Source organism: Molothrus aeneus, chromosome 13 (genome assembly GCF_037042795.1).
Source record: "Molothrus aeneus isolate 106 chromosome 13, BPBGC_Maene_1.0, whole genome shotgun sequence".
Classification (NCBI taxonomy): Eukaryota; Metazoa; Chordata; class Aves; order Passeriformes; family Icteridae; genus Molothrus; species Molothrus aeneus.
The window spans coordinates 3,214,802-3,236,516 of record NC_089658.1 but is presented as its reverse complement, the minus strand read 5'-3'; the positions used below and the strand labels follow the sequence as shown (position 1 = coordinate 3,236,516).

The 21,715-nt window shown below is 55.8% G+C and overlaps 1 protein-coding gene across 1 annotated transcript; it reads left to right on the top strand.

Moving 5' to 3' along the window:
• Positions 1–694: 694 nt before the first annotated feature.
• STRA6 (signaling receptor and transporter of retinol STRA6) lies at positions 695–21,070 on the top strand. Its single transcript, XM_066558780.1, has 18 exons — positions 695–802; positions 4,649–4,799; positions 5,659–5,737; positions 6,494–6,579; positions 7,161–7,315; positions 7,690–7,856; positions 8,729–8,851; positions 9,629–9,696; positions 9,794–9,870; positions 10,479–10,540; positions 11,530–11,710; positions 13,649–13,724; positions 14,602–14,735; positions 15,288–15,405; positions 16,266–16,367; positions 17,381–17,544; positions 18,246–18,383; positions 20,306–21,070. Exons 2-18 carry the CDS (start codon positions 4,678–4,680, stop codon positions 20,482–20,484), a joined length of 2,031 nt encoding a protein of 676 aa, XP_066414877.1. The 5' UTR covers positions 695–802; positions 4,649–4,677; the 3' UTR covers positions 20,485–21,070.
• Positions 21,071–21,715: the final 645 nt, after the last annotated feature.

The following is a 21,715-nucleotide window of genomic DNA, read 5'->3' as shown; positions in this document are numbered from 1 at the left end:
ATCCCTGTGGGATCATCCCAATCCCTGTGCTCCCCCTCCACCCCAAGGAGCTTTGGCCCCCAAATTCCCAAGAAATCCTAATAAAACCTTGGGATTTTGGGATTTAGGGGAAAGGATCGAGCTCAGATTCCCCTACCCTTCCCCCTCCATCCTAAGGAGCTTTGGCCCCCAAATTCCCAGAAAACCCCAATAAAACCTCGGGATTTAGGGGAAAGGATCGGGATCAGCTCCCCCTGCCCTTCCCCCTCTATCCCAAGGAGGTTTTCCCCAAAATTCCCAACAGATCCCAAAAAAACCTCGGGATCTGGTGAAAGAATCAGGTTCAGTTTTGTCCACCCCAATCCCTGTGGGATCACCCCAGCCCCTGTGTTCCCCCGCCATCCCAGGGGGCTTCAGCCCCAAACTCCCGAAAAACCCCAGGAAATTTCTGGGATTTGGGGAAAGGATCGCGCTCCGCTCCCGCCGCTCCTCATCCCAAAGCTCCCATCCCATTCCCGACATTCCCCGTCCATCCCAGCAACTCCCAAATCCCGGGAAAGGCTCGGAGCCGCCTCCTCCCCTCAGAGCTCAGCCCCAAGCCCCGCTGGGCCGGGTTTAAATCCCTAAAGCCCCGCGCGTGGCCCCCGGCCAAGGCTCCATGGAGGGCATAAAGATCCCAAAGTTTTCCCAAAATCCCAAAGTTCCCGCAGTTCCCGGAGCCTCCGGAGCGTCCCGAGCTGCATGGCCGGGCCGGGCCGGCCTTTAGACCGAGCTTAGCAAAGCCCGGCTCGCCGGAAGGAGGGAGCGAAGGGAGAAGGAGAAGGTAAACCCGGATTTGGGGTTTTTCCCTCTTTTCCCCTCCCCCTTTTTGTGGCGTTGGGGTTGTTTCCTCTCCCGCCTCGGCTGAGAATTCCAGGGTGGGAATTTCGGGATCAAATCCTGCCCGGGGGGGTGCTGGAATCGCCAAAAATCCCCAAAAATTCCCAAATTCTGACCCCCCCGACCCCGCGCCCCGAGCAGGGATTTAACCCCCAGAGGACCCAAATCCCACCCTGGGGAAGCGGGAATTCCCAAAAATCCCAAATTCTGCCCCCCCTGCAGGGGTTTAACCCCCCCGGTTCCTTTTTCCCGGGGGCTGCAGAATCCCAGGATGAGGAAAATCCCAAAAATCCCAAATTCCTCTCCCCAGCAGCGCTTTCATCCCGGTTTTCTCTTCCCGGGGGGTTCTGGCATTCCATTCTGGAAAATCCCCCAGAAAATCCCAAATCCCACCCCCCAGCAGGAATTTCACCCCCGGTTTCCCTTTGCCTGGGGTCTCTGTCATTCCAGGATCAGAGAAATCCGAAAAAAATCCCAAATTCTTCCCCCTGGCCGGGATTTCATCCTCAGAGGACCCAAACCCTGCCCGGGGGGTGTGGGAATTCCCAAAAATCCCCCAAAAATTCCACCCCCAAGCAGGGATTTCACCCCCCGGGTTTCCCTTTCCCTGGGACCCCAGGATCAGGATTTGGGATTCTGGAGAATGGGGGAACTGCAGGGATTTGGGGGGAATTTGGGGATGGGATCAAGGAGAACGGGAATGGGGCCAGGAATGGGAATGGGGTCAGGAATGGGGTTGGGAAAAGCTGGAGCAGCTCCTGCGATTCTGGGAATGGGGGAACTGGAGGAATTTTGGGGAAATTTTGGGATGGAATCAGGGGAAAATGGGAGGATGGGACTGGGAATGGGGTCAGGAATAGGGTTGGGAATAGGATTAGGGATGAGGTTGGGAATGGGGTTGGGAAGACCTGGGGCAGCTCCCAGGATTTTGGGAATGGGGGAACATGGGGGATTTTGGGGGAATTTTGGGATGGGATAAAGGAGAACAGGGATGGGGTCTGGAATGGGGTTGGGAATAGGGTTGGGAATGGAATTGGGAAAAGCTGGAGCAGCTCCCGGGGCTCTAGGAATGGGGGAGCTGGAGGAATTTTGGGGGAATTTTGGCATGGGATTGGGGGAGAACTGGGAATGGGTTGGGAATGGGACTGGGAAGAGCTGGAGCAGCTCCCAGGATTCTGGGAATGGGGGAACACGGGGGATTTTGGGGGAATTTTGGGATGGGATCAAGGAGAACAGGGATGGGGTTGAGAATGGGGTTGGGAATGGAAATGGGATTGGGAATGGGGTGGGGAATGGAGTTGGGAAGACCTGGGGCAGCTCCCGGGATTTTGGGAATGGGGGAACACGGGGGATTTTGGGGTGGGATTGGGAATGGGGTTAGAAATGGGGTTGGGAACAGGATTGGAAACGGAGCTGGGAATGGCGTTGGGAAAAAGCTCCTCAGTCCCTTGGGATAGTCCTGGAATCTCTGTGCAGTCTCTGGGATGTCTGTGGGGTTTGGAGAGCTCTGGGGCTGCTTTTCCAGAGGCTTTTCCCAAAAAATAAAAAACAACTGGAGAGGCTTCCGAGGGTTCGGGAGCTCCGTCCCTTTGTTCCCACAGTGATTTTGGGATCGTTTTGGGGCCGGATCGCCGAGTTTGGGGTCTCTTGGGGGGTGCTGGGGTGGTGGGATCTGATCCTAAACCCACTTTTGGGATTTGCAGGGATCAGGATTGGGAATTAAGAGCAATCCTGATGATCCCAACCCCCCTGCCCCCAGCCCAAGAATTCCCTGGAAAACCCTGGAATGAAATTTGGATCATTTTGATTAAAAACTGGATTGGGATCAGGGAATTCCCTCCTGGATCCCCTTTCCCCTTCCCAGTTTTATTCCAGGAGTTCCCTCAAGGATCAATTTTCCATTCCCAATTTTATTCTGGGAATTCCCTCCTGGATCCCATTCCCAGTTTATTTTGGGATCTGGGAATTCCCTCCAGATCCCCTTTCCTTTTCCTGTTTTATTCTGGATCCCTTTTTTCCCTTCCTGGTTTAGTTCCAGGAATTGGGAATTCTCTCCTGGATCCCTCTCCCATTCCTGGTTTTATTCTGGATCCCCTTTTTCCACTCCCACTTTCATTCCAGGATCTGGGAATTCCCTCCTGGATCCTCTTTTCCCCTTCCCGGTTTTGTTCTGGGAATTCCCTCCAGGATCCCATTCCCGGTTTTATCCCGGATCCCGAAGTTCCCGGGAGCCGGGGGTGGGGGATGGGCGGGAGTTTCATGGAGCGCTCCAAGGTCGCGGGAGGAGCGGCGGGATCGGATTCCAAGGAAAACGCGGGAGCTGGGAAGGGCCGGGCCGGGAATGCGGATCCCGCTGGGATCTTGGCGTTCCCGCCTCTTTTTTGGGGGTTTTGGCATCAGGAAGGAGCTGAGGGATCCAATTCTATGGCGGGGGACAATTCCCGGGGCGCGCCAGAGGCGGAAAATCAGGGAAATTTTGGAATGAGCCCTTCCAGAAAATCGGGAATGAGCCCTTCTCTAAAAATCAGGAATGAGCCTGCCTGGAAATCGGGAATGAGCCTTTCCCTGTGTGGGAAAATCGAGAATGAGGCTGAAAAAATCGGGAACTCCCAAACCCCAATCCCAAACCACAAATCCCAAACCCCATTCCCAAATCCCAAAGCCCATTCCCAAACCCAAAGCCCATTCCCAAACCCAAATTCCATTCCCAAATCCCACATCCCATTCCCAATACCCAAAGCCCATTCCCAGCTCCCAAACCCAGGATGGGATTTGGGATGGGATCTGGGATTGCTGCAATCCCAAACTGGGATTTGGGATTTGTGGGATCCCAAACTGGGATTTGGGATCACCCTGACAAGGACCCTGGAGGGGGCGGGCTCTGATTCCCGGCGGATTTTTGGGAAGGGAGGCACAAATCCCAAATTTTCCATCCCGATCCCGAGGGAATTGCAGCGCTGGAGCAGAGCCAGCCCCAGCTGTCCCCTGGCGGCCCTGGGGACATCCCCGAGCCGCGTCCCCAAATCCTGGGATGTGCCCGGGGCTGCTCCCGCTGTCCCCTGGGGACCCTGGGGAGGGAAATCCCCGCGCTGCTCCCGGGGTGTCCCCAGGCCCTGGAATGTCCCCAGCGTCTCCAGGGCTGTCCCTGGAGCTGCTCCCGGGGTGTCCCCAGGCCCCTCAGGTGGCATTTGGGGACTTTTTGGGGTTTTCCGGGGGCCAAGCGGGTCCGGAATTCCCGGCGTGGCTCTGGGGACGGTTCCCGGGCTGGCGATGTCGCCGCTGGTGGCACTTTGGGGACAGCGCCGCTGCCCCTCCCCCCCGCGACCTTCGCGCCGCTTTTCCATCTCCGAGAATTCCCAAGAAAACCCAAACAAAGGCGGGATCGGCTCCAGAGCCTCGGGATCGGCCCCGGGAGCGGCCCCGCCCCGGCTGCGGGAACAGCGAGGATCAGCTGGGAATTGGGATCGGAGCCGCTTTCCCCGGCTTTTTTCCCACTTTTCTCGGAATTTTCTCCATCTTTTTCCCACTTTTCCAGCCCTCATCCCCCTTTTCCCAGCGTTTTTCTCACTTCTCCAGTCCCTATCCCACTTTTCCCCATTTTTCCCACTTTTCCTGGCGTTTTTCCCGCTTTTCTCACAATTTTCCCATTTCCCAGAGTTTTTCCCTCTTTTCCCCACATTTTCCCCTCTTTCCCCAGCTTTTTTTCCCACTTTCCCATTATTTTTCCCACTTTCCTGGGGTTTTTCCCACTTTTCCAGCATTTTTCCCGGGGTTTTTCCTGCTTTTTCAGCTGCGGGGATCCCGGGGGAAGGGGCAGCCATGGCCCCCAATGGCTCCATGGGATTTCGGGATTCCCCCCTGGAGCCGGGAATTTTCCTGGATGAGGATTTGGGATCCGACTGGTACATCTACGAATCCACGGAGTCTGCACCCCACGATGAGTGAGTGGCCCTAAAATGTCCCCAGAATGTCCCCAAAAGTGTCCCCAATAATGTCCCCAAAATGTCCCCAAAGTGTCCTCAGAATGTCCCCAATATTTCACTAAGAGTGGCCCCAAAATAGCCCCAAAATATTCCCCAAAATGTCCCCAAAACTGTCCCAAAAATGTCCCCCCAAAAGTCCCCAAAACATCCCCAAAATGTCCCCAAAAGTGGCCCCAAAATGTCCCCATAATGTCCCCCAAATGGCCCCAAAATGTCCCAAAAATATTTCCAAAATATCCCCAAAAATGTCCCCAAAAGGTCCCCCAAATGGCCCCAAATATCCCAAAAATATTCCCAAAATGTCCCTAAGTGTCCATTCCCTGAGTTTTGGACCCTCTAAAAATCCTGGAATTTTTGGTCATTCCCGGATTTATTCCTGGATTTTTGGCCCTGGAATTTTTGGGGCCGTCCCTGTCATTCCCAGATTTATTCCCATTAAAATCTGGGATTTTTCCCATTTTCCCAACCCTTTTAGGATTAATCCCACACAAATTTGTGATTTTCCCATTTTTCCATCATTTTCTTGGCCCTTTTAGGGCTAAACCCAAATATGGGATTTTTCCTGTTTTCCCATTGTTTTTCCCAGTTTTCCCAGCCCTTTTAGAATTAATCCCACACAAATCTGGGATTTTCCCATTTCCCATCATTTTTTCCAACCCTTTAGGGTTAAACCCACCAAAATCCAGGATTTCTCCCATTTTTCCATCATTTTTCCAGCCCTTTAGGTTTAAATCCACCCAAATCTGGGATTTTTCCCATTTTCCCAGCCCTTTTAGGATTAAACCCACCCAAATCCGGGATTTTTCCATTTTTCCAGCCTTTTTCCCGACGCCATCCCGGAATGCCACCCCACAATCTCCCCCCACATGTACCACACCATCATGGCTCCCATTTCCGTGAGTATCCACCCCAAAATCCCCATCCCCGCCCCAAAATTCCCGGAAAAATCCCAATCCCACATGCCCACGTTCCATTGCCATTCATCTTGGATGGATTTTCCCGCCTAAACCATCCCGGAATTCCCGGATTTGTGGGATTTCATTTCCCTGTGGGACAAGAACTCTAAAGTTCCTCCCAAATCATTCCCGGAACCCCTTTCCATGGGTTTATGGGATTTCCATGGGATTCCCATCATTCCCAGGTCTCTTTCTCATGGATTTGTAAGGTTTCCATGAGGATCCCACCACTCCCAGGGCCCCTTTTCCGTAGATTTATGGGATTCCCATCATTCCCACCATTCCCAGGTCTCTTTTCCGCCTCCATGGGATTCCCATCATTCCCAGGACCCCCTTTCCATGGATTTATGGGATTTCCGTGAGGATCCCATCATTCCCATCATTCCCAGGACCTTTTTCCATGGATTTATGGGACTTCCATGGGGTTCCCATCATTCCCAGGCCTCTTTCCCATGCAAATGGGGTCTCCATGGGATTCCCATCATTCCCAGAACCCTTTTCCATGGATTCATGGGGTGTCCATGAGGATCCCATCATTCCCATCATTCCCAGGTCTCTTTTCCATAGATTTATAGGGTTTCCATGGGGTTCCCATCACTCCCATCATTCCCAGGACCTTTTCCATGGATTTATGGGATCTCCATGGGGTTCCCAGCACTCCAGGACCCTTTTCCATGGATTTCCATCCTGTTCCAGCTGGCCGTGATCGTGGCCTTGTCCTTCCTGGTCAAGCGCCGCCGGCTCCACCTGAGCTGCTGGAACGGCGTCCCAGGATTGCTCAGGTATGGAATTCCCAAAATCCTGCTGATCCCTCCCTAGAAAGGGCTCAGAATTCCCAAAATCCCCTTGCTGCAAAGGGCTGGGAATTCCTAAATCCCTCCCTGAAAAGGACCTGGAATTCCCAAAATCCTGCTGATCCCACCCTGGAAATGGTTCAGAATTCCCAAAATCCCCTCCATGGAAAGGACTCGTAATTCCCAAACCCTGTTGATCCTTCCTTAGAAAGCACTAGGAATTCCCAAGTCCCCTCCCTGGAAACAACTCAGAATTCCCAAATCCCATCCCTGCAAAGGGCTTGGAATTCCCAAACCCCGCTGGTCCCCTCTCTGGGAAGGAGTGGGAATTCCCAAATTCCCCTCCATGGAAAGGACTCGTAATTCCCAAAGTCCCCTCCCTGGGGAGGAGCGGGAATTCCCAAAATCCCTCCCTGGAAAGTGCTCAGAATTCAAAAATCCCCATCCTGGAAAGACCTCGGAGATTTGAAAATCCCATCCTTGGGGAGGACCCGGAATTCCCCAGATCCCTCCCTGGGAAGGGCTCAGAATTCCCGCTGTCCCTCCCCGGGCATTCCCGACCGTTGCAGCCCCGGGAATCTGCTGGAGCAGGACGGGCACCGCGCCGTGGCCGCGGCGGTGCTGGCGCTGCTCTGCTCCGAGCTCTGCCGGCTGCTGCTGGACCCGCACCCGCTGCCGCTGCTGCCGCCCTCGGGGACACCCGCGGGGACACCCACGGCCCGCGGTGAGACACGGAGCGCCCTCAGCCCAGCCTCGGGAGGGCTCGGAGCTCCCAAATCCCCACCTGGGAAGGGCTCAGAATTCCCAAAATCCCCACCCGGAAAGGGCTCGGAATTCCCAAATCCCCACCCCACAAAAAGCTCAGAATCTCCAAAATCCCCACTCTGGGAAGGGCTCGGAGTTCCCAAATCCCCATCCCTGGGAAGGGCTGGCTGGGCTGGTGGCAGTGACCCTGTGTCCCCTGGGTGGTGGCAGTGACCCCAGGGCAGTGCCAGTGTCCCAGGGCAGTGTCCCAGGGCAGTGCCAGTGTCCCAGGGTGGCGTGTCCCCCCCTGGTGCCATCAGTGTCCCTGCTGACGCCGCGCTGTCGCTGTGGCAGAGTTCTGGAAGGTTCTGGCCCTGCTCTATTTCCCGGCGCTCTACTCGCCCCTGCTGGCCTGCGCTGGCCCCCGGCACCGCCTGGGCTACGCCGCGGGGACCCTGCTGGCCTGGGGACACTGCGGGGCGCAGGCCTGGCACCGCGCACAGTGTCCCCTGGCACCCAAGGTGGGTGGCACCGCGCGGCTGTGGCTTCCCGGGGTGGCTCTGAGGGGTCTTGGCTCCCTTGTCACCTCCTTGAGTGACCCTGAGGTGGCACCGCTTGCTGGGGTGGCCCTGAAGTGCCATGGGGCTTCCTTGTCACCTCCTGGGGTGGCCCTCAGGTGGCACAGCTTGCTGTGGTGGCACTGAGGGGTTGTGGCTCCCTTGTCACCACCTCGAGTGGCCCCAAGGCCGGGAAAAGGACAGCGAGGTGGCCCAAAGTGGAGGTGGCTTCCTGGAGTGGCCCTGAGGTGCTGTGGCTCCCTGGCCAGCCCCCAGGGTGTCCCTGCAGTGTCCCCTGGCTGGGCTGGTGGCAGTGACCCCTTGTCTGTGTCCCCAGGGTAGTGGCACTGTCCCTGGGCATAGTGGCAGTGTCCCCAGGGCAGTGGCAGTGTCCCCACGGTGGTGGCAGTGGCCCTGGGCAGTGGCAGTGATGCGGTGTCCCCAGGGTGGTGGCAGTGGCCCTCTGTCCCTGGGGGTGGTGGTGGTGGTGGCCCCAGTGTGGTGGCAGTGTCCCTGGGGCAGTGGTGGCGTTCCCAGGCAGTGGCAGTGACCCTGGGGTGGTGGCAGTGACTCCGTGTCCCCAGGGCGGTGGCAGTGACCCTGGGGCGGTGGCAGTGATGCGGTGTCCCCTGGGTGGTGGCAGTGACCCCGTGTCCTCAGGGTGGTGGCAGTGACCGTGGGGTGGTGGCAGTGACCCCGTGTCCCCAGGGTGGTGGCAGTGACCCTGGGGCGGTGGCAGTGATGCGGTGTCCCCTGGGTGGTGGCAGTGACCCTGGGGTGGTGGCAGTGACCCCGTGTCCCCAGGGTAGTGGCAGTGACCCCGTGTCCCCGCGCAGATCCACCAGCTGTACTCGCTGCTGTCCCATGTCCCCGTGCTGCTGTCCCTGTCCCTGCTCAGCCTCTGGTACCCGGCGCAGCTCCTGCGCAGCCTCCGGAACGGGGACAGCCCCGAGCCGCGGGTACGGACACGGGAACTCGGGATCAGGATCGGGATTGGGATCAGGACCAGAACTGGGAACAGGATCAGGATTGGGATCAAGATCAGGATCAGGATTGAGAGTCTGATTGGGATTGGGGTCGGGATCGGGATCATCATTGGTATTGAACCTGATTGGGATCGGGATTGGGATCAGCACCGGGATCTCCGTGTATTGCCCTCCCAGCTCTGCTGCCAGGGGTTCTCCGTTGCTCTCCTGGGATTGGTTTTGGGATTAGAATTGGGATCGGGATCTCCGTGCATTCCCCTCCTGGCCCTGCCGCTGGGGTTCTCCATTGCTATCCTGGGACTGGGTTTGGGATCGGGATTGGGATTGGGATCAGGATCTCCACATGTTCCCCCCCCCCCTGCTGGGGGTTCTCCATTGCTGTCCCCACACCGGCAGCGGGGTCAGGAAATTCCTTTGGGATAAATCCCTTACACAAGAGGCTCCCGCCATCAATGGCTCCGTTCAGGCCGGCTCCAGGCTCTCCTCATTTTCCCGGATAATCCCCGGAGCTTGGAGCTTTGTTGGGAAGAGAGGAGGGAAAAGAGGGAAAGGCCTGAGGTGACCCCTCATGGGGGAACGAGGGATCCCACAGGGGTTTGGGAACATAATCCCACTTTATTCCCACTTTTCCATACCAACACCGCACATTCCATATGTTGGCCCGGGCTCGGGAATTCCTCTCGGGATACGCCCGGGATGAGGGGGTGGCCAGGGCAGTTCTGCCACCCCAAATCCATCCGTTATGCCCAGATTTCCGGGAAAAGCTATTACAGGAAGTACCTCAAGGCCCTGCTGTCCAAGAGGGACCAGAAAGGGAGGTAAGGATGGAAATTCCCATTTCCGGCAAATCCCATTGCCAGCAATTCCCATTCCCCAAGATGGGATGGGAATGTCACCCTCTCCCACCTCCCGCAGCTCCGTCAAGATTGATGAGAGCCTCGGCTCCCGGATCCGCTCCTACCTGCTCTCCTACATCTACATTCCTGAGGAAGGTGAGCACCTGGAAAATTCCATGGAATCTGGCAACTGTTGGGGTTGGGATTTATGGATAAGCCAGGCCATTCCCAAAATCCTGGGTTGCTCCAAGCCCTGTCCAACCTGGCCTGGCTTGGAGCCCAAATCCAGCCGTGCTTGGGGCAGGAATCCACAAATCCATGGAAAGGGGGTCCTGGGAGTGATGGGAGTGATGAGAAACCCATGGAGGCCCCATAAATCCATGGAATTACGGGAAACCCATGGAGGCCCCATAAATCCATGGAAAAGAGACCTGGGAATGATGGGAAACCCATGGAGTCCCCATCTCCATGGAAAAGGGGTCCTGGGAAAGATGGGATTCTCATGGAGGTCCCATAAATCCATGGAAGGGAATTGTCCTGCATGGAGGGGGTGAAATCCTGGGAATGCAGAGCCATTCCCATCCATGAAGGGGGCAGGGAATATCCCAAGTTTCCATGGAAAAGCAGGATGGACCCATCCATTCATTCCTGACTCTGCATCCCAGCAGGAATTCCCTGTGGAAATCCCATTCCAAAGGGTGCTCCCTTTGCCGTGTGCACCCTGATCCTGCTCCACCACCCCAAATTCCCAATTTTCCCTCCAGGATTCCGGATCCCGCTGAAGCTGGTGGTGTCCGTCACCGTGGCCGTCATCGCTGTCTACCAGGTGACATTCCTGGAGGATCCTGGGGGTCACCCAGGAATGGCATTAAAATTCCTTCTGGAATTCCACACTCACAAAAATCCCAAAATCCTGTAGGATCCCAGCTGTAAATTGCTAAATCCTGTGGGATCCAAGCCCTAGATCCCAGAATTCTGTGGGATCCCAGCCATAAATCCCTAAATCCCACAGGATCCCAGCCATACATCCTGAAATCCTGCGGGATCCATGCCATAAATCCTGCAGGATCTGGGCTGTAAATTCCTAAATCCTGTGGGATCCATGCCATAATAACCAAAATCCCATGGGATTTGAGCCCTAAATCCCACGGGATCCCAGCTGTAAATCCCAAAATCCTGTGTGATTTGAGCTGTAAATACTGCGGGATCCCAGCTGTAAATCCTGAAATTCTGTTGGATCTGAGCAGTAAATCCCAAAATCCCACAGGATTTGAGCCACAAATCCCACACGATCCGAGCCATAAATCCCAAAATCCTCTGAGATCCTAGTGTTAAATCCCATGGGATTTGAGCCGTAAATCCTTAAATCCTGTGAGATCTGAGACATGCATCCTGAAGTCCTGTGGGACCCGTGCTGTAAATCCCAAAATCCCATGTGATCCGAGCTGTGAATCCAGAAATCCTGTGGGATTGAGCCATAAATCCTGTGGGATCCGAGCCATAAATCACAAAATCCCGTGAGATCTGAGCTGTAAATTCCTAAATCCTGTGGGATCCAAGCTGTAAACTCTGAAATCCCATGGGATCCATGCCATAAATCCCTGCGGGATCTGAGACATAAATCCCATGGGATCCAAGCCATAAGTCCTGAAATCCTGCAGGATCCAACCATGAATCACGAAATCCCATGGGATTTGAGCTGTAAGTCCCTCAGGATCTGAGCCTTAAATCCCAAAATCTCGCGGGATCTGAGCCATAAATCCCGAAATCCCGGGGGATCCGAGCGGGCGCTGAGGCGTCCCCCGTGTCCCGCAGGTGGCCGTGCTGCTGCTGGTGGCCGTGGTGCCCACGCTGCGCATTGTCCGGGCGGGGATGACCAAGGACGTGGTGCTGCTGCTGGTGCAGTTCGGGCTGGTGCCCTCGCAGGGCGCGGCCGTGCCCGGGGACCTGGAGCAGGAGCTGCGCACGGCCCAGCACTTCCTGTGGGCGCTGGAAGGTGCAGCCACAGCCCCATCCCGATCGTGATAATGATCACGATCATAATCCCAGTCACAATCCAGATCCCAATCCCGATCACGATCCCAATCCTGATCACAATCCCAATACCAATGCCAATACCGATCCCGATCATGATCACAATCACAATCCCAGTCACAATCCAGATCACGATCCCAAACCCGATCACGATCCTGATCCCAGTCCCAATCCAGATCCAGATCCCAATCCTGATCACTATCTCAATCCCGATCACAATCACAATCACAATCATGATCCCAGTCCCAATCCAAATCCTGATCCCAATCCCAATCCTGATCCCAATCCCAATCCCAGTCCCAATCCAGATCCCAATCCTGATCACGATCACGATTACAATCCCAATCCAAATCCCAATCCAAATCCCAATCCCAATCCAGATCCCAATCCAGATCCCGCTACCTATCCCAATCCCGATGCCAGCCGGATCAATGCTCCAGAGGGGATTCCAGAGGGATTTCTTGAGGATTCCCCACCTGGAGGATGACATGGGGTGGATTCCAGGCGGTGAATTCCAGGGGGATTTTGGGAGGATTCCTCACCTGGAAGATGAGATTGGGTGGATTCCAGAGGGATTTCCAGAAGATTCCTCACCTGGAGGATGGGACTGGGAGGATTCCAGAAGGATTTTGGGAGGATGGGACTGGGAGGATTCCAGGGGCATTTCCAGAGGATTCCTGGCCCAGAGAACAGGATGGGGCAGATTCCAGAAGGATTTCCAGAAGATTCCCTGCCCAGTGGATGGGACAGGGAGGATTCCAGAGGGATTGTGGAGGATTCCCCGCCTGAAGGATGGGATGGGGCAAATTCTGGGGGATTTTGGGAGGATTCCTCACATGGAGGATGGGATGAGGTGAATTCCAGGGGGATTTCCAGAAGATTCCCCACCCAGAGGATGAGATTGGGTAGATTCCAGGGGGATTTTGGGAGGATTCCCCACCTGGAGCCTGGGACTGGGAGGATTCCAGAAGGATTTTGGGAGGATGGGATGTGGAGGATTCCAGGGGGATGTGGGGAAGATTCCTGGCCCAGGGGATGGAATGGGGCCGAATCCAGGGGGATTTTGGGAGTGGATGGCAGGGACTGGGTGGATTCCAGCGGGATTTCAGGAGCAGCTGGCAGGGATGGGGCTGTGCCAGGCTGGCGCGTGCCAAGGCGGGAAGAGACTCCGGGAAAAGCCATTGGGAAGAGCCAGAGGGAAGAGCTGGCAGCAGATGCTGCGGGCTTGGAAATGTGCTGGAAGCGAACAGATGGGCCTGGATCCCTGGAGAGTGGAAATCCTTGGATGGGGGATGAGGGAAGCGCAGGGAAGAAGGAAGAAAAGGGATCAGGGAATTCCAGGGACCAGGGAAATTCAGGGAACAGGGAAATTCAGGGATCAGGGAATTTCAGGGATCAAGGAATTCTAAGGATCAGGGAACTTCAGGGATCAGGGAGTAGAGATGAAGGCATAGCAGGGCTGAGGGAATTTCAAGGATGAGAGAATTCCCAGGATAAAGGAATTTCAGGGATCAGGTAATTCCAGGGATAAAGGAAGAGCAGGGATCCTTCCTTGGGATCCCACCAGCTCCAGGGAGGATTTCTGGGGCTTTTCCTGGATCCCCAAACCTCTCTCATCCCATTTTTTCCCTCCTCCCTCTTTCCCGCAGATCCTCTTTCCCAAGACCCCCATCCCAGCTCGCTCCAGGGATTTTCCTGGATTTCCCTTCCCCTTTTCCCTCGCTCTGTCCTGTCTACCCCCTCTTGGGAGCTGAAAGTGGGAGTGGCAAAAGGGGAAACTGAGGCACAATGCGAATCCCAATGTTTCTGTCCCCATCCCCAAGGCACAATTCCCAGCAAAATCCTACTCCCGGAATTATTCCCAACCCCAAATCCAGGGTTTTTTCCCGTTTTTCCGCAGTGTGCTACATCTGCTCGCTGGTGCTGTGCTGCCTGCTCACCTGCGCCATGCTGCTCCGCAGCCTGGGCATGCACAGGTGGGGCCGGCCCCGCCCCCGCCATTCCCAGCCCCAGAATTCCCATTCCCAACGTTTCTATTCCTGATACCCCCAGCCCCATTCCTGATACCCCCAGCCCCATTCCCAATATTCCCTCTCCCGATGTCCCCATCCCCATTCCCGATGTCCCCACGCCCATTCCCAAAGTCCCTGGCCCCATTCCCAGTATTCCCATCATCATTCCCAATGTTCCCATTCCTGATATTCCCAGCCCCATTCCCGATGTTCCCAGGCCCATCCCCGATGTCCCTGTCCCCTTTCCCAATGTTCCCATTCCCGATGTCCCCATCCCCATTCCCGATGTCCCCATTCCCATTCCCAATATTCCCATCCCCATTCCTGATGTCCCCATGCTCATTCCCAATGTCCCTGGCCCCATTCCCAATATTCCCATAATCATTCCTAATGTTCCCATTCCTGATTCCCAATATTCCAATCCCCATTCCCAATATTCCCAGCCCCATTCCCAATGCCCCCATTCCTGATGTTCCCAGGCCTGTTCCCAATGTCCCTGTCCCCATTCCTGATGTCCCCATCCCAATTCCCAATATTCCCATCCCCATCCCCAATATCCCCATTCCCAATGTCCCCATCCCCATTCCCAATGACCCTGGCTCCATTCCCAATGTTTCCCTCTCCATTCCTGATATTCCCATTCCCAGTATTCCCTACCCCCATTCCCGATGTCCCCACCCCCATTCCTGATGTTCCCATTCCCAATGTCCCCATCATCATTCCCAATGTTCCCAGCCCCATTCCCGATGTCCCTGTTCCCTTTCCCAGTGCTCCCATTCCCAATGTCCCCACCTCCATTCCCGATGTCCCTGGCCCCATTCCCAGGCTGTTTTCCCTCCAGGTCCAACCTGCGGGCGCTGTACCAGGGCGCCGTGCTGGACGTGTTTTCCAAGGCCCACATCCTGCGGCCTTCCCGGGAATCCCTCGTCTGCTGGATGGCCTTCTCCAGCTTCCAGGCGGCCTTCGCCTGCCTGGGTAACAGGACTTTGGGATCACGGGATGGGGATCCTGATTTTCCTAAGGATTAAGCAGCAATTCCCCATTTTTGTCCCGTTTTCAAGAGGGTTTTTAACCCCGTTTCCTCAAACGGAATCTGGCGGATTTTGGGAACACCGGATGGTTGGGAATTGGGAGAAATTGGAAAAATAATTGGAAAAACTGTAAAAAAAAAATCAGAAAAATTGGGTTGGGAATTCAAAGAGAAGGAAGGGGTGGGATGATGCCTGGGTTTGGCTTGATCCCAAATATTTGGGTGGGAAAAGCTGTGGAAGACTCTGGTCCTCAGCGCAGTCTGGGGGCTCCTTGTCCCCATCCCAGCCTGGATCATCCTGGGAATGGGGATGGGAACCCCAAAAAGAGGGAAAATCTTCACCCTCAGGAATTGTGGGGACAACCACTTGGGAATGCTGGCTTGGTTTTGGGAACTGGTGGGGTTTTTATGGAATTGTCGGGAAAGCCCTGTGCAGGGATCTGGGGAATGAGAGCTGTTGTTCCATCCTGGATTCCCGCTCCATGTTCCCATTCCAGGTCTCCTGATCCAGCAGGTGATTTTCTTCCTCTGCTTCGTGGCCTTCACCTTCCTGGTGGTGATCCCACTCCAGCTCGGCACCAGCTCCCCACTCTTCGGGATCATCCGGAACATGTGGTGAGCTGGGAAGGGTTGGAAACCCTAAGGAATGGCCCAGGATGGCTTTGGGATGCTCCATGTGGGGTTTTTCCAACACTGCTGGGGGTTTCTGCTGCCTGGGGTGGTGCCTTGGGACATTCCCAGTACCTTGGGACATTCCCAGTGTTTTGGGACATTCCCAGCGTTTTGGGACACTCCTGGTGTCCATCCTGCTCTTTGGGATGATCCAGAACATGTGGTGAGCTGGGAAGGGCTGGGAACCCCAAGGAATGTTCCTGGATGGGTTTGGGATGCTCCATTTGGGCTTTTCCCAACACCACTGGAAGTTTCGGCCCGTGGCGGTGTTCTGGGACATTCCCGGTATTTTGGGACATTCCTGTTGATTTGGGACATTCCCAGTGCTTTGGGACATTTCCGGTGTCCATCCTGCTCTTTGGGATGATCTGGAACATGTGGTGAGTCCCTGTGAAGGGTGGAAAACCCCAAGGAATGGTCCTGGATAGGTTTGGGATGCTCCATGTGGGGTTTTTCCAACACCATTGGAGGTTCCTGCCTGGGGTGGTGCCTTGGGACATTCCCGGTGTTTTGGGGCATTCCCGGCGTTTTGGGGCATTCCCAGTGTTTTGGGACATTTCCGGTGTCCATCCTGCTCTTTGGGATGATCTGGAACATGTGGTGAGTCCCTGTGAAGGGTGGGAAACCCCAAGGAATGGTCCTGGATAGGTTTGGGATGCTCCATGTGGGGTTTTTCCAACACCATTGGAGGTTCCTGCCTGGGGTGGTGCCTTGGGACATTCCCGGTGTTTTGGGGCATTCCCGGCGTTTTGGGGCATTCCCAGTGTTTTGGGACATTCCCAGTGTCCAACCTGCCCTTCCAGGCCCTTCTGGCTGACCCTGGTGGTGGCTGTGCTCGTGCAGCATCTCCTGGCCCATTTCCAGTTCCTGGAGCAGCATTCCCTGCAGAAGGAGATCACCAACAGGTACACGGACACTGCCATCGTCCCCCATCGTCCCCAGATGTCCCCGATTGTCCCCAGGGTGGGGGTTGGCAGCAATTCCAGGCTCCCACTGAGGTTTTTCCAGATGTTCTGGCCTGGATTTTGGTGGGGTGACACCGGTGAGGGTGGCCCTGCTCCACCGGCCCCATTTCCAAGCCCAGATCCCTCAGGATTGGCCGGGGGGGTCGGTCACCACTGGCAGGTGTCCCCCACTCAGGGATGGTGTCACCACCCGTGACCAAGGTGACAGAGGGACACAAGTGTCCTGTGCCATGCCCTGGCAGGGCAGAGATGTCCTCCTGGTGTCCATCCCAAACTGGCAGGTGCTGTCCCTCACTCCCACATGTTGTCACCACCCAAGACCAGGGTGGCAGAGGGACCCAGGTGTCCTCCTGGCAGGTCAGCGAGGCTCTCCCAGAGTCCATCCCAAGCCACCAGCAGATGTCCCTCAGCCCCCTGTGGTGTCCCCACCAGAGACCGGGGTGACAGAGGAGCCTGAGTATCCTCCTGGTGTGGCAGCGAGGCTCTCCTGGAGTTGGTTTCCATCCCAGGCCACCAGCAGATGTCCCTCACTCTGAGGTGGTGACACCATCTGAGACCATGGTGACAGAGGGACCCAAGTGTCCTGTGCCACCCCCTGGCAGGGCACAGAGGCTCTTCTGGGGCTGGTGTCCATCCCAAACCACCGGCAGATGTCCCTCACTCACGGATGGTGCCACCACCTGAGACTGGGGTGGCAGAGGGACCCAGGTGTCCTCCTGGCAGGTCAGCGAGGCTCTCCTGGAGCTGGTGGCCTCCATCCCAAAATCCCATCCCCTCATTTTGGCTGGTTCCTCACTCTCCAAGGAGACAAGGAGCTCCTGACGGTTCTCCAGGGTGTTGGCTTCTCCCGGCGGGATGGAGCCACCTGGGCCGGACGCAGGCAGGGCCGGGAGGTTTGGGGTGGCCGGAGTTTTCCCGGGAAGGGCCATCCCGGGGGTCTGTGTGCCCTGCAGGCGCGCGCTGTACATCGTCACCTTCCTGCTCTTCCCCACCAACGTCCTGGTGGGCGCCATGGCCGCCGTGTGGCGCGTGGTCATCTCCGGCCTCTACAACGCCGTCCACTTCTGCCGGCTGGACGTCAGCCTGCTGCACCGCGGCGTGGAGACCTTCGACCCAGGTGGGACCGCGAGGGGTCACCGTGCCACCGGCGGGGTCCTTGTCCCACCACAGGGGGTTGGGATGGGGGCCCGGAGCTGCTGGGATTGAGGGTGGCCCCAAATGTTGGGAGTGGAACACCTGGAACAGTTAGCTTCTCCTGATTCCTGCTTTTTATCCCAAAAAAACCGAGTGGTGACATTGGAGCTTCCCCAGTGGTCACCTCGTGTCCTGGGATAAAGAAGAAGGGACCTCCACATTTTTCCTGTGGGATTGAGGGTGGCTTGGAAATGGGATGATGGCAGCAGGTGGCTTCTCCTGATTCCTGCTTGGTCCTGCTCTTTGATCCCAGAAAATGGGGAAGACCTTTGGAGTTTCACCAGCAGTTACCTCAGGTCTCGGGGTAAAGGAGGGGGGACCTCAGGGGACCTTGGGCCTTCCTCTGATTTTCCTGCTGGGATTGAGGGTGGCCTCAGAGTGTTGGGAATGGAACACCTGAAGCAGGTGGTACCAGCTGGGTCCTGCTATTTATCCCCCAAAAAATGCGATGAGCTGTGGGGCTTCCCCTCATCTCCTGGGATACAGGAGAGGAGACCTCAGGGGAGCTCAGGATGGCCCCTGCTTTTCCTGCCGGGATTGTGGGGACCAGAGCTGGATCCACCCCTGGGATCCAGGGTGGGAATGGGGAGTGCTGTCCCCAGCGAGGGCACGGTGTCCCCGCAGGGTACCGCACCTACTGCCACTACCTGAGGGTGGAGGTCAGCCAGTGCCACCCGCTGCTGAAGGCCTTCTGCTTCCTGCTGCTCCAGCCCGGCCGCCCGGAGCCGCTGGCACCGCCCCGGGACACACAGCTGGAGGAAGGTGGGAATGCAAAATGAATGCAAAATTCCAGCAAATTCCTGGGGACACCGGGGGGATCAGGGGGAAGGGAAAGGATGGTGGATGGCACCTCTGGTTGGTGTGGGGACACCTCCATCCATCCATCATCCATCCATCCATCCATCAATCCATCCATCCATCCATCCATCCATCCATCCATCCATCCATCCATCATCCATCCATCCATCCATCCATGGATCCATCCATCCATCCATCCATCCATCCATCCATCCATCCATCCATCATCCATCCATGGATCCATCCATCCATCCATCATCCATCCATCCATCCATCCATCCATCCATCCATCCATGGATCCATCCATCCATCCATCCATCCATCCATCCATCCATGGATCCATCCATCATCCATCCATCATCCATCCATCATCCATCCATCATCCATCCATCCATCCATCCATCCATCCATCCATCCATCCATCCATCCATCCATCCATCATCCATCCATCATCCATCCATCCATCCATCCATCCATCCATCCATCATCCATCCATCCATCCATCCATCCATCATCCATCCATCATCCATCCATCCATCCATCCATCCATCCATCCATCCATCCATCCATCCATCATCCATCCATCCATCCATCCATCCATCATCCATCCATCCATCCATCCATCCATCCATCCATCCATCATCCATCCATCATCCATCCATCCATCCATCCATCCATCCATCCATCCATCCATCCATCATCCATCCATCCATCCATCCATCCATCATCCATCCATCATCCATCCATCCATCCATCCATCCATCATCCATCCATCATCCATCCATCCATCCATCCATCATTCATCCATCCATCCATCCATCCATCCATCCATCCATCCATCCATGGATCCATCCATCATCCATCCATCATCCATCCATCATCCATCCATCATCCATCCATCCATCCATCCATCCATCCATCCATCCATCCATCCATCCATCATCCATCCATCATCCATCCATCCATCCATCCATCATCCATCCATCCATCCATCCATCCATCCATCCATCCATCCATCCATCCATCATCCATCCATCATCCATCCATCCATCCATGGATCCATCCATCATCCATCCATCATCCATCCATCATCCATCCATCATCCATCCATCCATCCATCCATCATCCATCCATCCATCCATCCATCCATCCATCATCCATCCATCCATCCATCCATCCATCCATCCATCCATGGATCCATCCATCCATCCATCCATCCATCCATCCATCCATGGATCCATCAATCATCCATCCATCATCCATCCATCCATGGATCCATCCATCATCCATCCATCATCCATCCATCATCCATCCATCATCCATCCATCCATCCATCCATCCATCCATCCATCCATCCATCCATCCATCATCCATCCATCATCCATCCATCCATCCATCCATCATCCATCCATCCATCCATCCATCCATCCATCCATCCATCCATCCATCCATCCATCATCCATCCATCATCCATCCATCCATCATCCATCCATCCATCCATCCATCCATCCATCCATCCATCCATGGGCTGATTCCGCTCCAGGGTAGGGATGGGACTCTTTGGGGTGTGCTGGGATCTTGGTGGCTCCAGGAAAATGGGGCTGGGGCTAGAATCTGGGAATCTTGGAACACTTTGGGTTGGAAGAGCCCTTAAAGCCCATCCCGGCACACCTCCCACTATCCCAGCCTGCTCCAGACCCCATCCAACTTTTCCTTGGGCACTTTGGGCATTCTGGGGTGGCCACAGCTCCTCTGGGAATTCCATCCCAAGCTCCCCTTTCCCAGCAGGAATCCATCCCTCTGCACCTTATCCTGACCCCTCTCCTGCTCTCCTGGCGCTTTTCCAGGATCTGAATCCTCTCACTGCTGCTCCCGTCTCCTTCCAGGCCTCCAGCTGATGCATCCCAAGCATCCGGCTCCGGGAAGAGCGCGGAGCCGGCGGATCCGGGCGCGCTGGTGGGTGGCCTACACGCTCCTGCACAACCCCTCGCTCACCGCTTCCCGAAAAACCGCGCTGGCCGATCCCGCAGCCAACGGCGCCCAGCTCAGCGTTCCCAGGCCCTGAGTTCCCAGGAATCCCATCCCATCTTCCATCTCCCATCCCTCAGTTTCGGATGCTTCCCACGCCCTTTCCCAGCCTCCGGACTCTCTCTGAGGGTTTATCCCTAAATCTGTGCCGAGCCACTCCCGAGCTCCAGAGGCGACATCTCTGAGCCCAGCCTGGATGGAGCTGAGCCAAGGAAAATGCTCCCAGAATCCCAAAAATATTTTGGGATTCACTCCTGCAGCCAGCCTGGTTCTCAGCCACTTTTCCAGCATGGGACAATTCCCAGGGAACTGGAAGAGGAGCTCGGAGGGATCCCCAGCCGGCCAAAGGAATTCTCAACCACCAGGAATTACCCTGGGAGCTCCACGTGGGAGAAAATTCCCATTCCCAGCTTCTCCCTTCCCGATCCTGGCTCCATTTGGGCTCCACATCCACTCCCGGGACGTTTTTTTCCCTGATTTTTGAAGGATCAAATCCCACCCTGCTCCCCATCCTCTTCCATTCCTGGTTTTGTGGCGATCTCGGGGTTTTCCAGGGCTGGGATCCATGGAAAACCTCGCTGGGAAGTGCAGGGGAAGGAGAATAAATGGATACCTCATTCCTACTCCTGGGATGTGCAGTTTTCCTTGGATATTCCCCCTTCCAGCAGGATTTGGGACCACCCCAGCCCCAAATCCAGGGAATGGTTGGGATGACCTCGCCCAGCGGAGATTTCAGGGATCTGCTCCAGCCGGGAATGTCGGGATCTGATCCGTGATCCCGCTTTAGGGCGGTTTTATGGGAAAACCGCTCCCTTCACGTTCCCAAAGCTTTGGGAAGGGTGGGAATGGGAACGGGGAATTCTGGGGATAAAACACCATCGGAATGGGAATGAGGTGGTGCTGGATCACCTCTTCCTGCTCTTAAATCCTGAAATTCCTGACTTTTTGAGCTGGAATGAGCAGGCTCCTGGTGGATCCCAAATACTCCAAGATTCCCTTGGGAATTCTCAGCCCACCCGCATGGAGATGCTGGATCATGCTGGGATTTCCTTGGAAGTGTCCAGAGCTGCTCTCTGAAGGATCCCAGGGACCCCATTCCCTCCCTCTGGAATGTTCCCAGCACCCTCAGGACAGTTTGGGGGCACTGGGGGTGATTCCCATGCTTTGGGGTTTCCTTGGAGCATCCCCTCCCTTTTCCCAGGATTCCCCCTCAGCCCATCCCAACCCCTGCAGCTCCAAAGGCAGCCTAAAACCCCTTTAGAAAATCC